At 42.8% G+C, this 22,960-nt stretch overlaps 1 protein-coding gene across 1 annotated transcript in view; it reads left to right on the top strand.

Annotated features, from left to right (window-relative positions):
* The first annotated feature begins 8,911 nt into the window (after positions 1 to 8,911).
* Positions 8,912 to 22,960, top strand: part of CGRRF1 (cell growth regulator with ring finger domain 1) — a 30,652-nt gene continuing 16,603 nt past the window's right edge. Inside the window, exon 1 of the mRNA XM_066342350.1 lies at positions 8,912 to 9,139. Coding sequence (XP_066198447.1) covers positions 9,036 to 9,139 — 104 coding nt within the window. The 5' untranslated portion in view covers positions 8,912 to 9,035. The remainder of the gene's footprint in view (positions 9,140 to 22,960) is intronic.

The following is a 22,960-nucleotide window of genomic DNA, read 5'->3' as shown; positions in this document are numbered from 1 at the left end:
CCCACCCTCAAAAGCAGCCTTTGACTACCAAAACAGGTTTTTTGAGTCCCAAGAAACACAGTCTTAAAAAAAAACACAACACCCAGACATTACTAAGAAAGGTTTTTAGAAAAATTTAAAGCTCCGTTAACATTTCAAAATCCAAACCTTGGCAGAATTAAAAGTGTCATTTAGTACATGCCATATGGCAGAGAAAATGGAGGCTGTGACATAAGGAAAGTACCTGCTGAGTGGGAGGAAAGGAAGGAGTCTTTCCAGTCTGGTCTGGTGGAGGGTGGCATGGAGACAGAGCTGGGATATGTGAGCCGGCAGTATACCCCACCTGTCCTGGCTGGAGTCTCAGAATGGGGGCAGGGAGGGATTGCAGAAAAGCACCTGTATACATGTATTATTGGAGACCCTGCAGAGTTGGTAGTCTATTGCTCTAAGAAAGGAGGAGAGGTCTTGCATTTAACCCTGCACCTCCTTGAACATGACTCAGGAACAGCAGTGCTCAATGGCAGAGGTGACCTCGTTTGCTATCCTGAGATAACTGCTGACTCGCAGTGGCCTGCAGATGACATGTGGAAGAATCTACATATTCATACATTCCCTCAGGAAGTAAAAATGGATGATGAACAGTCTAGTAAACCAGTGGAGCTAAGAGGTCACAGTGCATTAAGGCAGTCGTCCCCAACCCCTGGCCTGTAGGTGGGCCATTTGGTACCAGTCTGCAGAGAAAGAATAAATAACTTACATTATTTCCGTTTTATTTATATTTAAGTCTGAATGATGTTTTATTTTTTTAAAATGACCAGATTCCCTCTGTTACATCCGTCTAAGACTCACTCTTGACGCTTGTCTCGGTCACGTGGTACATTTATCTGTCCCACCCTAAAGGCCGGTCCGTGAAAATATTTTCTGACACTAAGCCGGTCCGTGGCCCAAAAAAGGTTGGGGACCACTGCATTAAGGCTTCCCAACCAGAGGTAAATGGCAGGAACTCTGGGTCTTGAGAGTGGTGGCCAGCTGGTGCCACAAAAGACCAGCTGAAATCTGCTTTACCTTATTGAGGACTCACAAGTGTCGTGCAGAGCTGAGGCTCATTTTCCCAACCTACCATGAGATCAGGTGAATACACAGTAGAGAAGATAACCCTAAAATACCATTTTAAGGAGAAGCAAAAGAAGAGGGAGGAGTGAAAGACTAAGAATTTTCATGAGAGCTTAGCTACCCAAAGGGGCAGTTAAACTTGAGAACAGGATACCTGTAATTGTGAATTTAAGCTCACTAGTTTTCTTCCCTTTTCCTCCCTTCTACTACTCAGTGAGGTGAGGATTCATGAGCAAAACTAAATCAGTTATAGATAAGTTATAGATAATAAAGAAGAGCTATTTTTTCCTCTTCATCTGAGAGTTATACAGATACTTTGGGCTGCCAAGTTATCTCAAGAAGAAATTCCCTCCCTCCCTTTTTTCTGTAAATACTTGTTGAGCTGCTATAAGACATATGTTAGTACTGCTAGCACAAACATCAATTAGGTGCCATGCCTGCACTCAGGGAGCTGGGAACTTAGTAGTCTACAAAGACTAGTGAGTACATGCTATCACTGGGATCAGGGGTCTCCACATAGATGCACACTGGGTGATATGGGATAGGCCTCTCTCCAAGGGCTGGGAAGTCTTCCCAGAGAAGGGAGCTTCAGAGTTGAGTCTTAAGGATAACCAGAAGTTTGCCAGACGGAAGAGGAGGAAGGTGTTATGTGGACAAGGCCACAGGGGGTGAGGACGACGGAGACGCAGAGACCCAACTCCAGAGACCAGGTTCAGTGATGCAGATCCGCTTTATTCAGGAAGTAAGCTAGCTTATATACACAGGTTCAGCCTATAGGGTGTTACAGCATGTCCGTCACAGCCAATGGCTAAAAAGATCAGGGAGCTGCCTGGTTGGCACTGAGTTACTTCCCTACAGTGGGTGAGCCCCCTCCTGGGTGTGCCTAGGAGGGTTTCAGGTGTTGGAGTGTTCTCACAGCATTGCATCAGCCACAGCTACTAGGAATGCGCTACGCGCTCTACCTACAGCGTTAGGTTTAAATTAGCCCCAGTAAAGCTCACATCCCCCTCACCTAAACATTATGTAAGGTTAGAGTTCACTTGCTTGAAATGTAGCAAAAGCTTACCTTCACAGGAATATCTGGGAAAGCTTGCATTGGGGAGGGACCTAACCATTAGGGGAGTTTAAAATCATAATAGTTGTGCCTGACCAGGTGGTGGCACAGTGCCTAGAGCTTCAGACTGGGACACAGAAGACCCAGGTTCAAAACCCAAATGTTGCCAGCTTGAGCACAGGCTCATCCGGCTAGAGCACGGGGGGGGGGGGGGGGGGGGGGGGGGGGGGGTGTCCGCTGGCTTGAGCATGAGATCATAGACACAACCCCATGGTTGCTGGCTTGAGCCCAAAGATCGCTGGCTTGAGCCCAAGTCACTTCTTGAACACAAGGTTGCTGGCTTGAGCAAGGAGTCATTTGCTCTGCTGTAGCCGCCCCCCCCCCCCGCCCCGGCCATGGCACATATGAAAGAGCAATCAATGAACAACTAAAAAGACCAAGGAGCCATAACAAAAAATTGATGCTTCTCATCTCTATCCCTTCCTTTGTGCCTGTCCCCATCTGTCCCTCTCTCTGTCTCTGTCATAAGTAAATACATACATACATACATACATACATAAATCACAGTAGTTGTTTGTGAAAGCCTAGCCACAGGCTCAGGTCCCCAGCTGTTCCTGGGAGACTGACTTCTTGGCTATCTTCAGAATTTACCAAGGTCGCCAAGTCTGTGCTACATCAAAGAATCTGTGTCTCTGCAGCAGAATTCCCATCGTTAAGTCAGTGACCAAGGCCACAAAACCCCCCGATACACTAATCTAAGCTTACCCAGGTGCAAACACCCCTGTGCTTGAATAACCCCTATATCTATCGCTCCCTCCCGCAGCTCAGGGCTGACACCCTTTGGCTGGTCTCAGCCCATGGCTGACACCCTTCGGCTAGTCTGAGCCAGCTTTTAAAAGAAATTTTCCTTTTGGAACACACTTGCCTCGCTCGTGTTTTTGGTTTATCGTGCAGTTTCTGCCTTTCAGTAGGAAAAGCTTTTCAGGCAAAGGAAAGAACATATGCACATAACTGTGATGATTAATTTTACATGCCAACTTGACTTCTCCATGGGGTGTTCAGATTAAACATGATTTAGGAATGTCTGTGAGGGTGTTTCTGGATGAGATTAGCATGAAATCAGTGCACTTGGAAAGCAGATTGCCCTCCCCAATGTGGGTGAGCACCGTCCAATCTGATAAGGGCCTAAAGAGAACAAAAGGCAGAGGAAGGAGGAATTTGTTACTTTTTTCCCCCTCCTGCTGCTTGTTTGAGCTAGAACATTGGTCTTCTCCTGCCTTTGGACTGGAACTGGTTCCACTGACTGCCCTGGTTCTCAGGCCTTTAGACTTAGATTGGAATTACACCACCCCTTTCCTGGATCTCTAGCTACAAATGACAGTCTGTAGGACTGCTCAGCCTCCATAATCATGTCTTTTAATTCCTCATAATAAACCAATCAATCTCTCTTCAAATATCTGTATCTTCCTACTTACCTACCTCTTTCCCCGCCCCTTCCTCTGGAGAACCATGACTAGTACAATGTCCAATTCTGAGGTCTGAATATAGCTTCTTTCACTGATATTAAGATTCACTTCTGCCCTGGCCGGTTGGCTCAGCGGTAGAGCGTCGGCCTAGCGTGCGGAGGACCCGGGTTCGATCCCCGGCCAGGGCACACAGGAGAAGCGCCCATTTGCTTCTCCACCCCTCCGCCGTGCCTTCCTCTCTGTGTCTCTCTTCCCCTCCCGCAGCCAAGGCTCCATTGGAGCAAAGATGGCCCAGGCGCTGGGGATGGCTCTGTGGTCTCTGCCTCAGGCGCTAGAGTGGCTCTGGTCGCAACATGGCGACGCCCAGGATGGGCAGAGCATCGCCCCCTGGTGGGCAGAGCGTCGCCCCATGGTGGGCGTGCTGGGTGGATCCCGGTCGGGCGCATGCGGGAGTCTGTCTGACTGTCTCTCCCTGTTTCCAGCTTCAGAAAAATGCAAAAAAAAAAAAAAAAAAAAAAAAGATTCACTTCTCCCCACATTCTAATTTCTCTGTAATCAGGATGCACCTACAACCCATAGCATCTCACAATTTTGTTCTTGGAGATAAAGTAAAGGTGATGCTTAAAGCAACCTAAAGGTGAATGAGTTATATTTTAGGGCCCCTTGTTTGCATGGGGCCCTTCCAAGTCCTTATACTTAATTTGTATCTGTAATTTTGTGTCCAGTCTCTTAGATGGGTCCCCCAAATGGTAAAGCTTCAGGCCCTACATACTTGCAACCATCTCTAATGTATCTAATGTATTTTAGAAGATTGGTAATTCAGTAGGTCGATGATTAGTATTTATAGGGGATAAGGGAAGGCAAACAGGGATGAGTGTTGAGAGATGGGAGATTTAGGATCTAATTTCAGTGAGTGACAGCTACATCCATTCATCTGGTGGAAGACCCCAGAAACTTCAACTCCTGCCCCTCTTTGTCCCAATCTAATCCATCATTAGGTCCTGTATATCTCCTATGATAGTGACTCTTGGTTCTCCCTCAAACTTCATTTTCTCCTTCTACAAGTAATATAACTCTCTAGTTTTAGCCAGACACTTTGAACAAAGATAATTTTCCAGCCTCCCTTTGAGTTAAATGTGGACATGAGGCTTAGCGTTTGCCAATGGAACGTGTGCTGTATCCTTAGAGTTTCCTTAAATTGAAGTGCAGTCACATTCTCCTCGTCCCTTTCTCTCTCCTTCTAGCAGGAATATGGACATAATGGCTGGAGCTGCAGCAGACATATTGGGCCATGAGGTGACCTTAGGAAAGGGAGTGACATAAAGCAAAATAAAAGCCTGTGTCCCTTGCACTATGGTGTACTGTATAAGTGCCATGTTACCTACCTCTGGATTTTCACTTGGAAGAGAAAAACTACCTCCAGTAAGATACTGTTTTTGTTTCTTTTTTGTCACTCAGTTAAAATAATTTCCCACTAATAATCCATTTCATTGTAAGTCCTCATCACTATCCTTCAGAGTTACCAATATCTCTTGCCTGGTATTTTAAAAGAATCTATTAATTGATATCTCCATATTTACTCATTTCCATCCCAGCCTCCTACCAATGAGTAGAAACACAATAGCCAAAGTGATTGATTCAAAATGCAAACCAAATGTCATTCCCGGAATTAGTATGACTGGGCTGCCATAAGAGAATACCACAGACTTGGTGGCTAAAACAAAAGAGTTTCCTCACAGTTTTGGAGGCTAGAAGTCCAATATCAAGGTGCCAGCATGTCCCCTTGATTTGCAGACAGCCATCTTCACTGTGTCCTCACACGGCCTCTTCTCTGTGTGCATATGCATAGAGAACACTGTCTCTTCCTTTTTAATTTTTATAAGGACACCAGTCCTATTGGATTAGGATCATACACTTATGACTTCACTTAAAGGCCCTACCTCCAAATACAGTCATATTGGGAATTAGAGCTTCAACATATGAATTCAGTCCATAACACTCCCTTTCTTCAATCACATATATGGCTTCTCATTGTTCTTAAGAATAAAGCTGAATAGGCCCTGGCCAGTTGGCTCAGCGGTAGAGCGTCGGCCTGGTGTGCGGGGGGACCCGGGTTCGATTCCCGACCAGGGCACATAGGAGAAGCACCCATTTGCTTCTCCACTACCCCCCCTCCTTCCTCTCTGTCTCTCTCTTCCCCTCCCGCAGCCGGGGCTCCATTGGAGCAAGGATGGCCCGGGCGCTGGGGATGGCTCTTTGGCCTCTGCCACAGGCGCTGGAGTGACTCTGGTCGCGGAGGAGCGACGCCCTGCCCCCCCGGGGGGGGGGCAGAGCATCGCCCCCTGGTGGGCGTGCCGGGTGGATCCCGGTCAGGCGCATGAGGGAGTCTATCTGACTGTCTCTCCCCATTTCCAGCTTCAGAAAAATACAAAAAAAAAAAAAAAAAAAAAGAATAAAGCTGAATAGTTAAAATGGCAAAATTCCTGTATGGTCTGGGCCTCACCAGCTTTCCATTTTCATCTCGTTGCATGTTCTTCCTCACTCTCTGTGTTTTAGTTGCACTGGCCTTTCGTTTTCTCAGCTGTGCTATGATTTTTCCCATGTTGGGGCATTTGCACATGCTGTAGCCTCTGTCTTATATGCTCTTTCTCTCCTTATGTCCCTTTGCTTGGTAAACCTCTCTACATTAGCACTCAGATTAATAATCTGTTCTTCGGGAAGCCTTCCTTGGTCAATCTTATATTTCCCCATTGTCCCATTGTAGGCTTTCCTAGCTCCATGTATCTCCTGTTAATAGCATGTGTCATATAATTTTGCCTTTATGTTTTGTTCAAGATTCTCTAATGTTTGACCTTTTTAATCAGATGATACACTCCATGAGAACAGAGATATGTTATTTTTGGTTTATTTTTGTATTCTAATGTCTTCTGCAGGATCTGGAACATATCTGACACCCCAGAAACAGTTTCTGAATGAGTAAGAGGTAAGTGGGAATCTTGTCATGTAGAGGTAGGTATGCCAAACAAGGAACTTGGGACTGACTTCATTCTCAAGTATTTATAGCATGGCAATCCAGGATTTCTGGTGATGGGCTGAAATGGAATCTGTCTTTCAAAGAATCTATGTTGGAAATAAAGTGACAAGTTTCAATGGTTGTAGCAGATATTGAAGTTGGAAATAAGGGCTTGAGTAAATTTGTGTTAGTACCTACTCTTTTTGTGAATTCCTCAATGTAAATCAGGCTGGGTCTTAGTTTTCCCCACTGCTGGTCTGGGATTTGGTCTTCATGGCTTGGTTAGTGAACTATCCTTGTTCATCTGTTTTCCATCTTCCAATATGTTTCTGCTATTATTTTTATTTTCTGTTCTTCCTGTTTTTTGTTGATTTAAAAAATCCCTTTACTGTAGTTTTAGTGGAATTTTGGGAGACAGCAAAATGATATGCATATGCTTAAAATACCACTTCAACTTGGAACCCCTATGTTTTCATTTTCATTATGAAAATTCTTTATTGTTTATGGCAATAAAATTGCCTTTCACATTGATCAAAAGTTTTATTAAGTGACACTATTAAGTGATGGCAAAACTGAGCATGAAAGGGTGAAAGTGTAAATGGATACAGTTCTGGAGCGCCGTGTTTCTCCAAAGGCTTAAAAATGTATGTATTTTTTGAATCAAAAGATCCACCTCTAGGAATTTATCCCAAAGAAATGATTTAGCTTTAAGAATATTCAATTCAGTATTATTTATAATGAGAAAATTGTCCAAAAATTGGCTGATTACATAAGCTATATACTTTGAGAAATCATGTATGTAACCATTAAAAATTATGTTGTTGAACCCCACTTCTCACACAGCACTACTCCAGAGAGTACCCAACATATGGTCATTTGCCAAGGGATATATATGTGAAGCCATAGAACAAATTTACCTCATTTCCCTCCAGCACTAACTTTACTGGTGATTTGGGAGTGTGGAGTAACCACTAGTTAGCTATCCCATGGTCCTTTGTTCTTTTTTTCCTTGGCAACCACACCACCCCCTACACCACCGATTTGTAGCAGGGATGCTGCTGCTCAGAATAAAAAACTACATTTCCCAGTCTCTATGGTAGCTAGGCATGGCCTTAGGACTAAATGCAAATTAATAAGACATCAGTGGAAATGTTGTGAGAGACTTCCAGGGAGGCTACTTAGGTGGAGTTGACTGAACGGGAATGAAGAAATAGGGTGTATGTGTGTAAAAGCTTATGCTCAGTTAAAAAAAGGGGGGGGGCCCTGGCTGCTTGGCTCAGTGGTAGAGCATCCACCCGGGGTGTGGAAGTCCCAGGTTCCATTTCCTGTCATGACACACAGGAGAAGTGACCATCTGCTTCTCCTCCCCTCCATCTTCTACCTTGTCCTCCTACAGCCATGGCTCATTGATTCCAGAGCACTGACCTCTGTTACTGAGGATGGCTCCCTGGAGCCCCCTCCTTAGTCACTAAAAATAGTTTGGTTGCCAGCATTGGTCCAAGATGGGCAAAGCATTGGCCCCATTTGGAGTTGCCAGGTGGATCTTGGGGGTGCATGTGGGAGTCTATCTCTGTATCTCCCCTCCTCTCACTTAAAAAAAGTATACACACACATACATACACATGATACATATTTACAATTATTACTGAAGTGAAAATTAATACAAAAAGTTCAAATATCTAATTCTAATTTGAGGGGTGAAGGGGAGGAGAAAAGAAGGAGAGGTTGTGGAAGAACAGTTAATTTATTTCCATGAGCATGTTAATAATTTTCCTATACCATGAAATCCAAGTTGAAAAGGCTGACAAGGCTCGTATAAACTGCTTGTGAGACTCCTTTTGGTGTTTTGTACAGTGCCTTTCAGTAAGTTTTCTAAATAAAGCAAGAGTATGTATGGGTTAGCTCACTTTGTAGAACCCTTCCGCCTCCTCCCAAATTTGCCTCAGATCTAATTTGTAGGGTCAGGATGTAGGCTCTGTTAGGTCGATTTCGGACTGTGTCTTTTCTCCCTGGCATCATAAAACCTTACCTGAGTCTGGGACAGAGTTGCCTCAACATCGATTTAGAATTTGCCGCAGAAAAGCGGAGACCGCTGGGACAGACCCGCAGAGAAGAGGCTCCTTAGGTACCAATCCCGTGAGTCGGGCCGTGTGATTCAGGGTCGCACTCTTCCGTGGAGCCAATAGCTCTGGACAGGAGCGGGAGGGGCGGGGCGAGCCCGGCAGGCGATGTCGTGATTGGCACGCCGGCTCCCGCAGCCCGAGAGGCTCCCCTAAATCCAGTTTATCAGAACCCCAGGCGAGTGCGGATTTACAAAGTTTGTCCGCTGCGGAGCACCGTACAGACTCCCTGGCGGAGCGGGCTGAGCTGGGCTGGGCGCTGGAGTTCCAGTTCAGCTTAGAAGACCCCGATGGCTGCGGTGTTTCTAGTAACGCTGTATGAGTACTCGCCGCTTTTCTACATCGCGGTGGTTTTTACCTGCTTCATCGTGACCACCGGCCTGGTATTGGGATGGTAAGTGCCCCAGGGCTAGGGGCAAGGGACGGAGGGGCAGACTGGGAGTGGGGTCGCGGCGAGTAACTGGGGACATCACAGCAGGACGGCTGCGGCGCTGGAGTGCCGGGGACTGTCGGGGAGCTGGTGCCGGGGGCTCCAACTTGCTCCGCAAGGAAAACAAGGTGGACACCGCACCTGCATCAGTGTCCCGCACAACCGCCGGGTCCCCGTCGCTGAGGGTTTAGGGCAGTGTTGCTGGATTGAGATATTTTACCCAGCGTTGTTTCTTGGTAGTAAAGCTTCCAGTAAGGGCCTGGTCTTGGTGTAGAGTTAGTGTCCAGTAGGCTTCTGCCCCCGATTGTGGCCTACTGTGTGCCCAGACTCTCCAGTCACCTGCGATACAGTGCACAGACGTGGACAGTAAAGTAAACAAGACTGATTGTTGTACTTCTGAACTGAGCCCTTGGCCTCAGTGTGACTTGTAACAGAACTCCCATTGTATCATGTTTAGAGAAGCCTTGTAGATACAGCTAGTTGAAACTATATTGCTAGTCCATCCATTGACGAGAAAGGACATGAGCTACATTTTGAAGAATGAGTTTTTTTGAAAAATAAATGGAGTAAAATATGTATAGTCGAGAATAGAAGGCATTTCAAAGACTACATGAGCAGAGAGGCAAAGAACTGTTAGTGAATACAGCAGGCTGTGTAAAATGAGTTTAAACATACCCTTTGATCACTTTTACACTTTTACAATGCTTCCCACACTATAAACAGTAGAGTATAAAATTCTTTCTGGGTGGGGGAAGATTAAGACCAATTTTACACAATTTGTTTTTCTTGACCCATCAGATAGTATTACTATTGCTCTTCAAGAAAGCTTGTAATTGGAATTAGGAGGCTGTTGCCCAGTTTAGAAAAGCAGTCATAGCACAGGATTTTAAAATAACTACAATATTAGTGTTATTCTTAAAGAAATGTAACTTTTCTCCACTAAGTAAAATAGGTAACTAGTTAATGATTGCCTTATATCCCTAAATTTTAATTTTCAATGGCCAACCAATTAGATATCTTAGATATGTCTTTAATATTGGGAAGAGGAAAATGAGTGAAGGACATATTGGTAATGATGGCAGCCTCTGTGTGTGAAGGGTAGTCATGAACCTCATGTTTGTAGTGGTTAAGAGAAAGACTTCGGTATCAGATAGAACTAGTTCAAATCCTGGCTTAGCCAGGTTTAAGGCTTGGTTTGAAAACTTAATGATACTCCGTTTAGGTATGACTTTTCTAAGGGTGGAAGTGTAGGTAAATGTAGAACTTTGGACTTCTGGACTAAGCATTGCTGAGGCCACGAGACCATGTCAGTGATAATAATCCTGATTTGGGTTGAACCAGTAATCTTGAGCCTAACCCAACTATTCTCTCTGTCTGGGTTAGCTTTGTCCATGTAGATCAACTTTTTACTAGCATTTTTTGCTAACCTAAGCCAAGGTTGCAGATTTATTGATTAGAAACAGTGAAAACCATCTAGATCTCATGGAGACAACTTTCTAATAGTTTCCCAGTCAGAATCCCATTAATCCCATTAATCTACTATGTTCTTCATCTTTGTCTTTTTTTTTAAACCTTCCAGAATATAAGCCCTAGTGGTCGTTTTCTCTCTCATAGTTTTTACCTCAGTACAGGTCTGAGTTTCTTTCCCACTGCTTCTTTCCACAGTTCTCCTTGTCCAGCTGATTTAGAGCTTAGAAATTTGGAAGAAGGACCCTCATGGAGCTGGGACTTAGACCTGAGGAAAAGGGTATTGATATGTTTGAAGGGATGCAATAGGCTGGGAAGTGGAGAAAGAACAGAAACTTCTGATTATTGGAATCCCAATAGCAATAGTAAAGAGTTATGCAATTAGAAGTATGGTATTTCTATTCAACTACATGGTGGTTTCTGTGAACCCTAGTAGCTCACACTTACTAAACTCCTGCTATTTGCAAGCACTGCGCAGAAAGGAGATGGAAAAGCCATGTACATTCTTTGACAGTCTCAAATAATCAGGGACCTACCTACTCCCTCCTTCTTCTTGACTACAGGTTATTAAGCTATTGTCTCTCAGCTTCATACTACCATTATATACTCTGCTTTGTGAATTTGAGGCAGAATTTCTAAACCTTATTTCTTCTTTGTGGCTGGCTGCCCACGAGGCTTCGCTATTAGGGGAGGGAGAATGGAAGGCTAGGGGACAAGAGAAGTTGCTGCTTCCTGTTTGATTTTTTTTTTTTTTTTTTTTTTTTTTTTTTTTGTCTATCTTACCACAGCAATAGTGCCTCACTCTGGCACTAACAGTTGATCCCAGTTTTTCCAGTTTATAGTTTTCCACTCTCTTAGACCCAGCCTATTGCATCCCTTCAAACATATCAATACCCTTTCCTCAGATATAAATCCCAGCTCCATAGGGGTCCTTCTTCCAAATTTCGAAGTTCTAATAACTCTTTTCCTCTACTCCTTGTCCTAGGAGTGATTCCTAGGACAGTAGTTACTTCCTACTGTTACTATACTTCTTTGATATTTAGTGTCCCATTTTTGCCTTTTCAGTTCTTTAACATCTAGTTAACATTTTATATGAAATTATCTCTGTTAAAATAACTGGTGTCATTTTTGTTTTCTGACTGGACTGATAAAGATATCAGTAAAGAAATTATTATTAAGAATGGGATTCTGGTGGGGGGAAATCCTCAAAGATCCGGTATGGGAATTGGTCTGATCATTTCTTCAGCTCCTTGCCAATGGGAAATATGATTCTTGTAATATATGGCATACATTGGATCGCAGTTAGTAAAATCACTCACTACCTTTGGGTGATTGTGATAAAATGATTTCTGAAGCAATTTCTTGGGGACCAAGTGGCTAATGTACTTGACTGTTTATGGCAGTAGTGATGACTACGAGGACGGGGTGATAGGTAGGATGGTTGCTTTTAAGATCCCTGGAGTCCTTACAGAAAGAAAATGACAAACTCAGATCTTTTAACTCTCAGGTCAAGTCTTAGAGAATCCGAGTTTTTGTGGTTCTAAAGCACTTTATTTCATGTGGCCACAGGGCTAAACATTGAACATAGCTTTAATTGTGCTGGTCATAGAGTTACACAACCTTGCAGAGGTCTCATTTAGGACACTTGATTGGAAAGAAGTGGAGCCCTGAAATGTGGAATGGGCATATCTTCTAAACAGACTTGGACAAAGGTTAGAATATTGAAACCCTAAGTCACTCTGAGCCTTCCTTGTTGGTGGACGCAGCCTGCTTTCCATGTCTGAGAACGCTGGCCTTCCCTTGCTTCAAGATTTTGTAATAACCTTGCCTAGGGCACTTGCTTTACAAAGGGTGTCTATTCTCAAGACCTGCATCTATTATGTTTTGCCCCAGGGCCTAGATATCTTCATGCTCCATAGTACAGGGACAAAAACCTGTCCTGGTTAGAAATTGCCTAGCCTCTAAAATAATTGCAAAATTTTGCTAATTTGTGTCATTGGGAACTTTGGGAATATGTGTGAAATGGATTTTAAGTAGGTTAGGCCAAGGAGGATAGAATGTAACACTAGATTCGATCAAATTTATTGATCTGGGTGTATTCTCAAGAAATTCTGAATCTAAAGTATTAAATTCATACTTGGTTGGCTGAAACTTGGATTCAGCGATGGCCTTATATTTCATAAGGTTGAGATGCCTGAACTTTTCTCACATATTGATGATGAAATCTGAAGTGTGAGGAAGATAAGACTATTGGACTGGGTTTATTATATGCAATCTCCACACCCACTCCCCTACTGCAGCGGTTCTCAACCTGTGGGTCGCGACCCCGGCGGGGGTCAAACGACCAAAACACAGGGGTCGCCTAAAGCCATCACTACCCACAGGTTGAGAACCGCTGCCCTCCTGCATTCTTCAAGGGGACATAAGATACACGTTCACGAAGGCACTGAGGGATAAATTACTGAGAGGAGAGGTGCCCTTCACAGTTCTGGCACTTGTCTCCTCTAGGCTATTTATGATGGTTAGAGATGCCACTCTTAGGGTGGACATCCTGACTTGAAGTCTAGTGGCAGGCAACACATAACCCCAGGAGTCAAGGTGGACATATGTTCCATAATGGGTAATGGAACACAAAGCAGAAAATGTTTTGGCCTGCAGGAATCTTTGGCAGTGGCTAATGGATTGCAGTGTCCCTGGGAATAAAATAGATGAGTGGCTTACAAAATGCTACATGAATTGTGTACAAGGAAAAACTCCAACTCCGGAATAAGAAACCTGACTTGAGTCAAAACAATGGAGAGTTATACCCTTTCACCCAGTTTCCAGATCTAAGCCAATCCATACACTGGGAGCTTCTGATTGCAGGGGAGGGCAGGTCCCCTCGGGGAAGGGGAAGGACCCTACATCCTGCAGTACATACTGCCACAAGGATATACAGTACTGTAATTCATCCTCCAGCACTTTCTCAAAAGCAATTGTTTCTCAGCTGCAAACTAGCTTTTCTGTATTCTTCTTTGTGAACCACATTTCTCTTGTGCTGATTCACTATCTTCCTTCTTCCTCCTTAAGGTTCCTTATTCCTCCTCCAACCTTCCTGTCTTTTTCTGAAAAGTTTGGTCGCTTTCCCTTGTCTCCGTTTCTGCAACATTGGCCTTCACCCTGGCAGTGCAGTTAGCCCAAATTGCAGCAGCTTGAGTTTAAAAGTTTTCCTTATACCTAAAAGCAGCCCTGTGGCATTCTAGAGATAACAGCACCAGCTGGCCAGAGCTCCTACCAAAAAAGTCTGGGCCCTAGCTCCTGGGGGATCCGTCTCTAAGTTTCTGACTTATGATTATCCCCACTCTCTCCTTTGTTTCCCCTGCCCTAGGGGATACCTTAGTGTCCCCTTCTTGCATTTTCAGTCCTTCAGTACTTGGTTAACAATTTTTGGTGTTTAAATAACTGCAGTGGTGTCTGTGTTCAGCCAGCCCTGCCTGACACACTGCCCTTGACTTCTCAGTTCACTTGTCAAATGTGTTAGGGTGCTCGTGTGTGACGGGGCTGGTGATGAGGTGCACATTCCTTGTTAGGAAACGAAGACGACTTTAGTTTGTATTTGCTCAGGGTGTAAAATATCTGATGCATTGGCAATGATTTTCCTGGAACATCTTAGAAGAAAAAACAAAACTCTAGAAATGCATTTCAAACCTTAAAGGCCTTAATAGGAGCACTCATTCTAACTCTTCTTTTTGTAATTAAGGGTGCAGAATTTTAGAGACTGAGTCACTATTTTAGTCATTAGCACAGCAGTTCCCTGAGAGACGGCCGTTGTCCCCTACCAGAGGTGTCCTCACTAGTGGTTTTTTTGTGCTGATCTGGGCTCAGTATCCAGCTAGACGTGAGACCATTTTGGGAAGATTGCACAGGGAAGGAGGCCCTGCAGACTGCCTCTGTGTTTTCTAAAGGCTGCAGGTGTGATAACAATTGTTTTACACTGAGCTTGAAACTTAGCCTCAAAGTAACCTTTATTCATGAGGGACTGCATGAGAATCGAGGCACAGGGAAAGGAGGTCAGTCCTACTGCCTGAGCTACTGAGAAGAAGCTGAGGAAGTGTGTGCAGTTCGCTGTTGTGCAGGCAGTGTGAACAATGTGAGCAGGGTCAGAAGGCCACAGGTTATCCCTGTCCTGGAAGTTTAAGCCTTAGAACAAGCATAACAGACAATTTAGAAATGGGTAAAACCAGAATTATAGAAAAATAAAATTATAACAATGAAGGAAAGAGAATGGAAAATTCTCTTTATGGAAAAAAGGAGGGCTAAGTTCATATAAAAGACAAAGTAATGGATGTTAAAACACATTAATGTAGTTGGTATGAACAGTTGCCAAAATGACTTTGAGTGGAAAAAAGATAAAGATGGAATTGATTAAAAGAAAAATTGGTCAACCTTCTATTTTACAATTTTATTTCTAATGTCATATCAGCCACGCTTTAATACACAGGACATCAATGTCTTTGTTCAAGTATTTGATTAAAAAGGTAGAAAAGGCCCAATGTAAGGAGGGGTGCCAAAGACACATAACCGGGTCTACTTACCAGTATTTTACAGAACCATTATAAACATTTACTGTGGACTTCTATTTAACCAGTCTCCAATTTTTAACCTCATTCCAAAGCATTTCTGCACATTGGCTTTTGAGTAATATATCAAAAAAATATTGGTCCACATCAAACAAATTAAAACTGTTAAAGTTGTAGATTTTTGTACAAAAATGAGCACATTCATGCTGGGTCAGGTGTGTGAGAAGATTTAGGATTATATTTGACTGAAAGCAACCTGTCATCAGTGGGTCAGCTGCCCAAGTAACCTCTTCCATATCTCAGTACATCGAGCATGATGTTTAGGAGAAGAGGTGTGGTCAGACTATGATGTCACTCTATTACACAGTGAATTCTCCTCACGGCACCCTAATTCCCCCCAAAGCGTGAAGATACCAGGGGAACAGGGCTGACAAAGTGAAATATGGACTTTGACTGAGTGCTGGCTGCTTTAGCCATGCCTGGCTAACTCCTTTAAGAGGACAGGAATACAAAAATGTCGGAGATTGTAATTGAGAAGTGTAGCAGAGCTAGGACATAGTGCAGATAAAGCAATAGTGAACAGCCAAAGAGCAAAACCATTCACTTTAGGTTAATAACTTTGTGTGAAAAATAAGATCTCTGTTCATCAAAAGATATTATGAACATGAAAAGGCAAGATGTAGAAGGGGTGAAAATAAATCCAACAAAGGGCTCATATTCAGAACAACACATAAAGAATCTCTATCAATAAGAAAGATAAAGACAGATTAGTAGAAAAACAGAGAAAGGACTTGACAAGGGCTTTCACAAAAGAAGACACTCAAGTAGCAATAAACATAAGAAAAAGTGCTCAACCTCACTGGTCATCAGGGGAATAGAAAGTAAAGCAATAATGCAGTGCCACCACACACCCACCAGGATGACTAATAATCTTTTGGCAAGGATCTGGAGCAAGGGGACACTCATTCGTTGCTGATGGGAATGTGAATTGATACTACTACCTACAACAGTTACAAGCATTACCCACTGAAGTTAGAGAAGCATGGACCTTATGGCTGAGAAACTCCATTCCCAGTGTCTACCTAGCCAATGCATGTACATGCACTGAGAGCATCGAATATTTGCATACGCATTATTCATGTAACTTAAATGTCCATTAAGAGTGGAATGAGTAAACGATCTATGGCATGTTTATACAACAGAATACAATACAGCCACAAAAATGCATGAAACATAGCTACATGAGTGAATAGTCAAGTATTATAAAATGTTGTAAGATAGGAAATAAAAGTATACACAACATACTTTCACTTATATAAAAATTCAAAAATGAAATTATAGCAACTGAAACCAATATAATGGAGAGGGAAGAGGTAGTGCAGGGGAGGTGACACAAGGAAACTTTTTGAGGACACTTTTATTTTTCATCTGAAAAACAATTATTTGGTAATTCACTGGACTATGTTTTGTATACTCTTCTGTATGTATGTTATCCCTCATAGTAAAAAGTTTACATAAGATAAGGCCAATTTTGAGCAAGATTCATAATACCTATTTTTTAAATTAATTAATTAATCAATTTAATTAATTTTAGGTGAGAGGAGAAGAGATAGTGAGGGAGACTTCCTGCATGCACCCTGACTGGGATCCGCCCGGCAACCCCATCTAGGGCCGATGGTCGGTACCGACCTATTTTTAGAATCTGAGACAGGTGCGCTAGGACCAACTGAACTATGCACAGCACCCCGGGCCATGCTCTAACCAGTCGAGCCACTGGCTATGGGAGGGGAAGAGGGAAAGAAGGCAGAGAGGGGGTGGGAAAAGCAGATGGTCGCTTCTCCTATGTGCCTGACTAGGTATCTTACCAGGAAGTCCATATGCTAGGCCAATGCTCTATCTACTGAGCCACCGGCCAGGGCTCATAATACCAATTTAAAAAGATGTACACAAGTTAAATCAAAGACCTTAGGATGTTAGAAAATGTAGGTCTAAGATTATACAGGAAACAGAGAAATAAAAAATGGAAAGAGATGGATTTCTGTTAATAGGTGTGCTTTGTCAATTCTTTTTTTTCATTTTTTCTCCATTTTAATGAACACTTTACAAATATACTGTCTTTTGGGGGGAACATTAGGTATCTTTTTCTCTCCATCATACAGTACATGAATCTCGCGGGGTTTTTTCTTCAACAAAGAGAGTAAGTGCAAGGGGCCTGGGGTAGGGCTGCCCAGTTCTCCTCCTCACCATGGGACAGATGTAGGTGCCACTGCTACTGCTGGTGACTTGGGGCATGCCAGGTGGGACAGATGTAGGTGCCACTGCTACTGCTGGTGACCTGGGGCATGCCAGGCGGGACAGATGTAGGTGCCACTGCTACTGCTGGTGACTTGGGGCATGCCAGACGGGACAGATGTAGATGCCACTGCTACTGCTGGTGACCTGGGGCATGCCAAGCGAGGGCTAGTTCCCCAAGATGAGGCCCTCAGAGGGCAGGGCCCCTCAGAGTCCCACTGTGCATCCAGTATCCACTCACCCCCATCTAATGGAAATGATGTTTTGTGTGCTTTGTCAATTCTTCATGTGATGCTGAGGCACACGGCCTTGGATAAGTATGCTTAGAGACAACACTTTTTTTGAGAGAGAGATACACAGAGGGACAGGCAGGGACAGACAGACAGGAAGGGATAGAGATGAGAAGCATCAACTTGTTGCAGCACTTTAGTTGTTCATTGATTGCTTTCTCATACCTGCCTTGACTGGGGCGTGGGGTGGCTTCATGTGAGCCAGTGACCCCTTTGCTCAAGACAGCAACCTTAGGCTTCAAACCATAGACCTTGGGCTTCAAGCCATCGACCTTTGGGTTTAAGCCAGTGCCCTTGGGGTCATGTCTATGATCCTGCGCTCAAGCCAGCGATCCTGTGCTCAAGCCGATGACCTTGTGTTTTGAACCTGGGTCCTCAGCATCCCAGGTTGATGCTTTGTCCACTGTGCCATCGCCTGGTCAGGCAAGAGAAGCAACACTTTACATCTCAAATTATTTGTTTCATTCTGTAGTGTATACAAGGTCAAGGAACAGATATGGTATATCTTTCTACAATATTGATTATATGTAAAGGTTTGAAAAAATGTTTTTTATATTAAAACCAGATACATCATGGAGAAATAAAGCATATTGCAAAGAAATATCATGTTCAGAACCAGCTGCTTCTAGTTATTTCCTCAAAGCCCTGCCTTTTGAGTTTCTGACTCCTATATCTTTAAGGATTCTTTTTATTATTATTATTATTTTTTTAATTCATTTTAGAGAGGAGAGGGAGAGACAGAGCGAGAGAGAGAGAGAGAGAGGAGAGGGAGGAGCTGGAAGCATCAACTCCCATATGTGCCTTGACCAGGCAAGCCCAGGGTTTCGAACCGGCAACCTCAGCATTTCCAGGTCGACGCTTTATCCACTGCGCCACCACAGGTCAGTCTTTTTTTTTTTTAAAGAACCTTTCTTTTTTTTTTTTTAATTTTATTTATTTATTTTTTTTTAGAGAGGAGAGAGAGACACAGAGAGAGGGAGAGAGAGGAGAGAGAGACAGAGAGAGAGAGAGAAGGGGGAGGAGCTGGAAGCATCGACTCCCATATGTGCCTTGACCAGGCAAGCCCAGGGTTTCGAAGCGGCAACCTCAGCATTTCCAGGTCGAAACTTTATCCACTGCGCCACCACAGGTCAGTTAAGGATTCTTTAATTGAAATTTTTAGGTACAACATGCTGAAGTACCTGAAATACAGTGCTGGAGCCTACAGTAGAAATGAACACTATGAGAGCTGAATTCTCGTTTCGCTGCTGGTAGTGTGCGTATAGGCTCAGGCAGTGGGGTTAAAGGATAAATGGGAGAAGGTAAGGAGAATGAAAATTATGAGGAAGGGGCCAGAAATGTATGTATAGAGTGGTTTTTCTTCATGTACTTTTTTCACTCCAGGGGATGAAGTAAAGAAGGGGAAGGTGTTCTCATATGGCTGTCATAGGAGGTTATGACTTGTGTCCCACCACTCTGACTGAAAGGCACTGCTGGGGCACTTGTGAGCAGTGGAGACAGAACCGGTGGGGTAATTGATTCTGAGAGTCAAAAAGTTACTAGCCCTTCTGCCAACTCCTAGTTCTATTCTATCATCAACATTATCATTGTTCTCTCTCTCTCTCTTCCTTCTCTCCAAAAATCAATTTTAAAAAAGATCCTTACCTGTGATGGCACAATGGATAATGGGTCGACCTGGAATGCTGAGGTCGCCGGTTCCAATCTCTGGGCTTGCCTGGTCAAGGCACATACGGGAAACAACTACTACAAGTAGATGCTTCCTGCTCCCCTCCCCCTTCTCTCTCTCTCCCTCTCTCCCTTCTCTTCAAAAATCAATTAAAAAAAATTATCATTGCTAGCACTTACATAGTACCAAGCCCTGTTTTAAACTTTTACATTTGGGTAACAGTTACACAGAGGTTGAGTGATTGCTTAAGGACACATGGCTATTATGTGTCTTATTCCTAATTTTAGGAGGAGAGAAGTTTTTCAAGTACGATTCTAACTGTACATTTTTTTTAATTGCTGCCTTTTATCAGAGTAAGTGTTTTTGCATTCCTAGTTGGCTGATGGTTTTTTATCAGAAATAGACATTGGATTTTAGCTAGTGCTTTTACTGCATGAACTGAGATGATCATATGGGATTTTTTTTTTACTCTGTTAATATGGTGAATTACATTAAAATTTTACTTATTTTTATTTTTATGTATTTTTAATTTGTAATTTTAATGTTATGCTAAACCAACCTTGCATTCCTGATAAAAACCTCACTAGGTCATAATGTATTAGATTAGTCTTTTTATATATTATTGGATTTAATTCGCTAAGAATTTTTGCGTCTATGTTCCTGAGTGATATTAGTCTGTAGTTTTCTCTCACTGGCTCTGCCCACCTCTGCATGTGTATTAAACTGCTTGAAGTTCGCTCTCAACTCACTGATGTTTTTGTTATTCAGCCTTTTTTTCCCTTCTGTGTTTCTTACTGGATACTTTCAGTTGCTAGGTCTTCAAATTTACTAATATTTGGTTCTGTAATATCTAATTTGCTGTTAATTGTATTCAGTATATTTTTTATTTCAAACATTATATTGTTCCTTTTCAGCAGTCTATTGGGTCTTTTTTTATATCTTCCTTACCTCTGTATAATATGCTCAATCTTTAGTTTGTTTATTCCTTTTCAAAATTTTTATTTACTAACTTGAGAGAGAGAAACATCCATTTTTGGCCCGCTTATATATGCATTCATTGGTGGATTCTTGTCTGTGCCCTGACTGAGAATTGAGCCGGCAGCCTTGGTGTATCGGGACAACGCTCTAACCAACTGAGCTACCTAGTCAGGAATGCTTATCTTCTTTAAAAAGTATGGTTATATAAAAATTAATTTAAAAATGTAAAAAAAAAAGAAAGTATAGTTATAACAATTATTTTGATGTTCTTGTCTACTAATTCTAGTATGTGCATTATATCATTTCTGAGGTGTATTTCTACTGATTAATTTCTCTCCTCATTGTGGGCCATATTTTCCTGCTTTGCATCCCTGGCAATTTTTTGTTGAACACTAAACAGTGTAAATTTTACCCTAGCTGATGCTGGATATCTTGTATTCATATAAATTTTCTGAGCTGTTGGGATGTAGTTAACTTATTGTGAATAGTTTGATCTGCTAGAGGCTTGCTTTTCAGCTTTTTAAGGCAGAACCCCAACAGTCTTATCTAACTGTTCTATAAAAATAAATTCATCTAGAGTGAAATTTTATTCCATTTGTTCATTTTATTGGCTTTCTTTTGGCATTAGATTTATTCATGTGTTTTGAAATTTTAGTTTGCAGCCTAAATTTTAGTGGAAGTTTTTTTCCACCTCCCTTTGTCCTTATCTTTGCTTTTTAACTAGTTTATAGTTGCCTCCTCCCAGATTTCTGAACCCCACCCCCTATTCCCTAGTCAAGAACCAGGTCTTATACTGACAGTTCTGTCCCATATTGATATTGGCCTAACCCAGCTCCTGATTTCAAGTGGTGAACCTGGCTCTGGCCCTTGTCTTGAGTGGACCACCTGTAAGGCCCTCGTACTATGTGAAGGCTTAGTTGCCACTGCCTACTGCCAGACTCAGACCCATCAAACCATGGCATAAGTCTTACTCATTACTTTATATTTCTTTCCCTTTTCAGATTCATAAAGATGTCTTTGAACCCAGCTTTGGCTCTTCTTTCCAACATTTCATTATTAAAAATTTCAAACATACATAAAACAAAAGAATCACACAATAAATATACATATGCCCATCACTTAGGTTCTACATCAGTATTTTGCTACATCTTTATTACCTATGGGTCCTGATCCATTCATCCTTCTATCCACCCCTCAGTCTATCTTATTTGTTGATCACTTCAAAGTAACTTGTCCTCTTCACCCCTAAACATTGCATAGCTAGACTTCAGTATTTGTTTTTATTTATAGTTTTCTTCTTTTGAAGTAATATTTATAGAGAATCAAATGTACAACTCTGAAGTGTTATCAAATATATCATCTACACCAGTGATTTTCAACCTTTTTTGAAACGCGGCACATTTTTTACATTTACAAAATCGCGGGGCACACCACCTACCAAAATGACACAAAATGACACTCTAACACAGTACATATTATACATATAGTTAATAATATAGTTTCTAAATTTGTTTATACTCACTTAATGTGAAACCTGGGCCTATTTTGATGAACACAAAAGGGATATCCTGGCAGGAATGGTAGAAAGACACACACGAAGCTCTTCCTCAACAGTTCTCAGTCTCTCTCTGTTTTTAGTTTTTATCGCAGTCAAGCTTGAGAAGCTCAGCTCACATAGATATGTGGTTGAAAATGGGAGCAATGTCAAAATAGCTTTGTTGGCCAGAATGGGGAACTCCTTGGCAACAGATAACCAAAAACTGTCCAAAGGAAGATCAGCAAACTTTAGCTTTAAAGTTAGATAACATTGTGATGCATTGTAGATCACCCTCTGCGGGGGCCTCTTTGAAAAAGAAAAGGGTCAAATATCTATATACACCATCAGGATAGACATAACCAGCTGAGGCTGAGGCTTCATCTAGTGGTGGCAACATTTACCTCCAGTCCTGACCAGGATTAGAAATCGGGACCATGGGGAGGAGTAGCAGCTTCAACTACTTGCCGCGGCCACACAATGACAAGTGCGCGGCAGCCCCAGCGGGGACCTTCCTGGGTGTGGATGAGAGGCGGCCTACTATTGGTTCATCGCTAGTGGTCGGGATGAATCCTAGAAGGTGATTGGTCAGTGAGCGGTCCCTGTGCTTCCACTCTTCCTGTCGCTGATAGCTGGAGGGATTGTGAGGGGAATGTTTATGTTCGGATGGAGGTGGCTGGCAGCGGGCTGAATAAATAGCCTCCGCGGGCCATAGTTTGGGGACCCATGTTTAATTTCCCCATGGCACACCTGACCATGTCTCAGGACACACTAGTGTGCTGCGGCACACTGGTTGAAAAACACTAATCTACACAACTCAAACCTCTGTCAAGATGGAGAATATTACCATCACCAGAGAAAGTTCCCTTCTGCTCTTTCCCAGCCGGCCCACGCTTCTACACCCCGGAAGTTACCATTGTCCTGTTTTCTTCCTACTGTAGGTTTCTTTTGTCTGCTCTAGAATGTCATATTATAGTCACAGCACGTACTCTTTTGTGT

Source organism: Saccopteryx leptura, chromosome 6, assembly GCF_036850995.1.
Source record: "Saccopteryx leptura isolate mSacLep1 chromosome 6, mSacLep1_pri_phased_curated, whole genome shotgun sequence".
Lineage (NCBI taxonomy): Eukaryota > Metazoa > Chordata > Mammalia > Chiroptera > Emballonuridae > Saccopteryx > Saccopteryx leptura.
The sequence above is the reverse complement of the archived record's forward strand: the minus strand, read 5'-3'. Positions and strand labels throughout refer to the sequence as shown.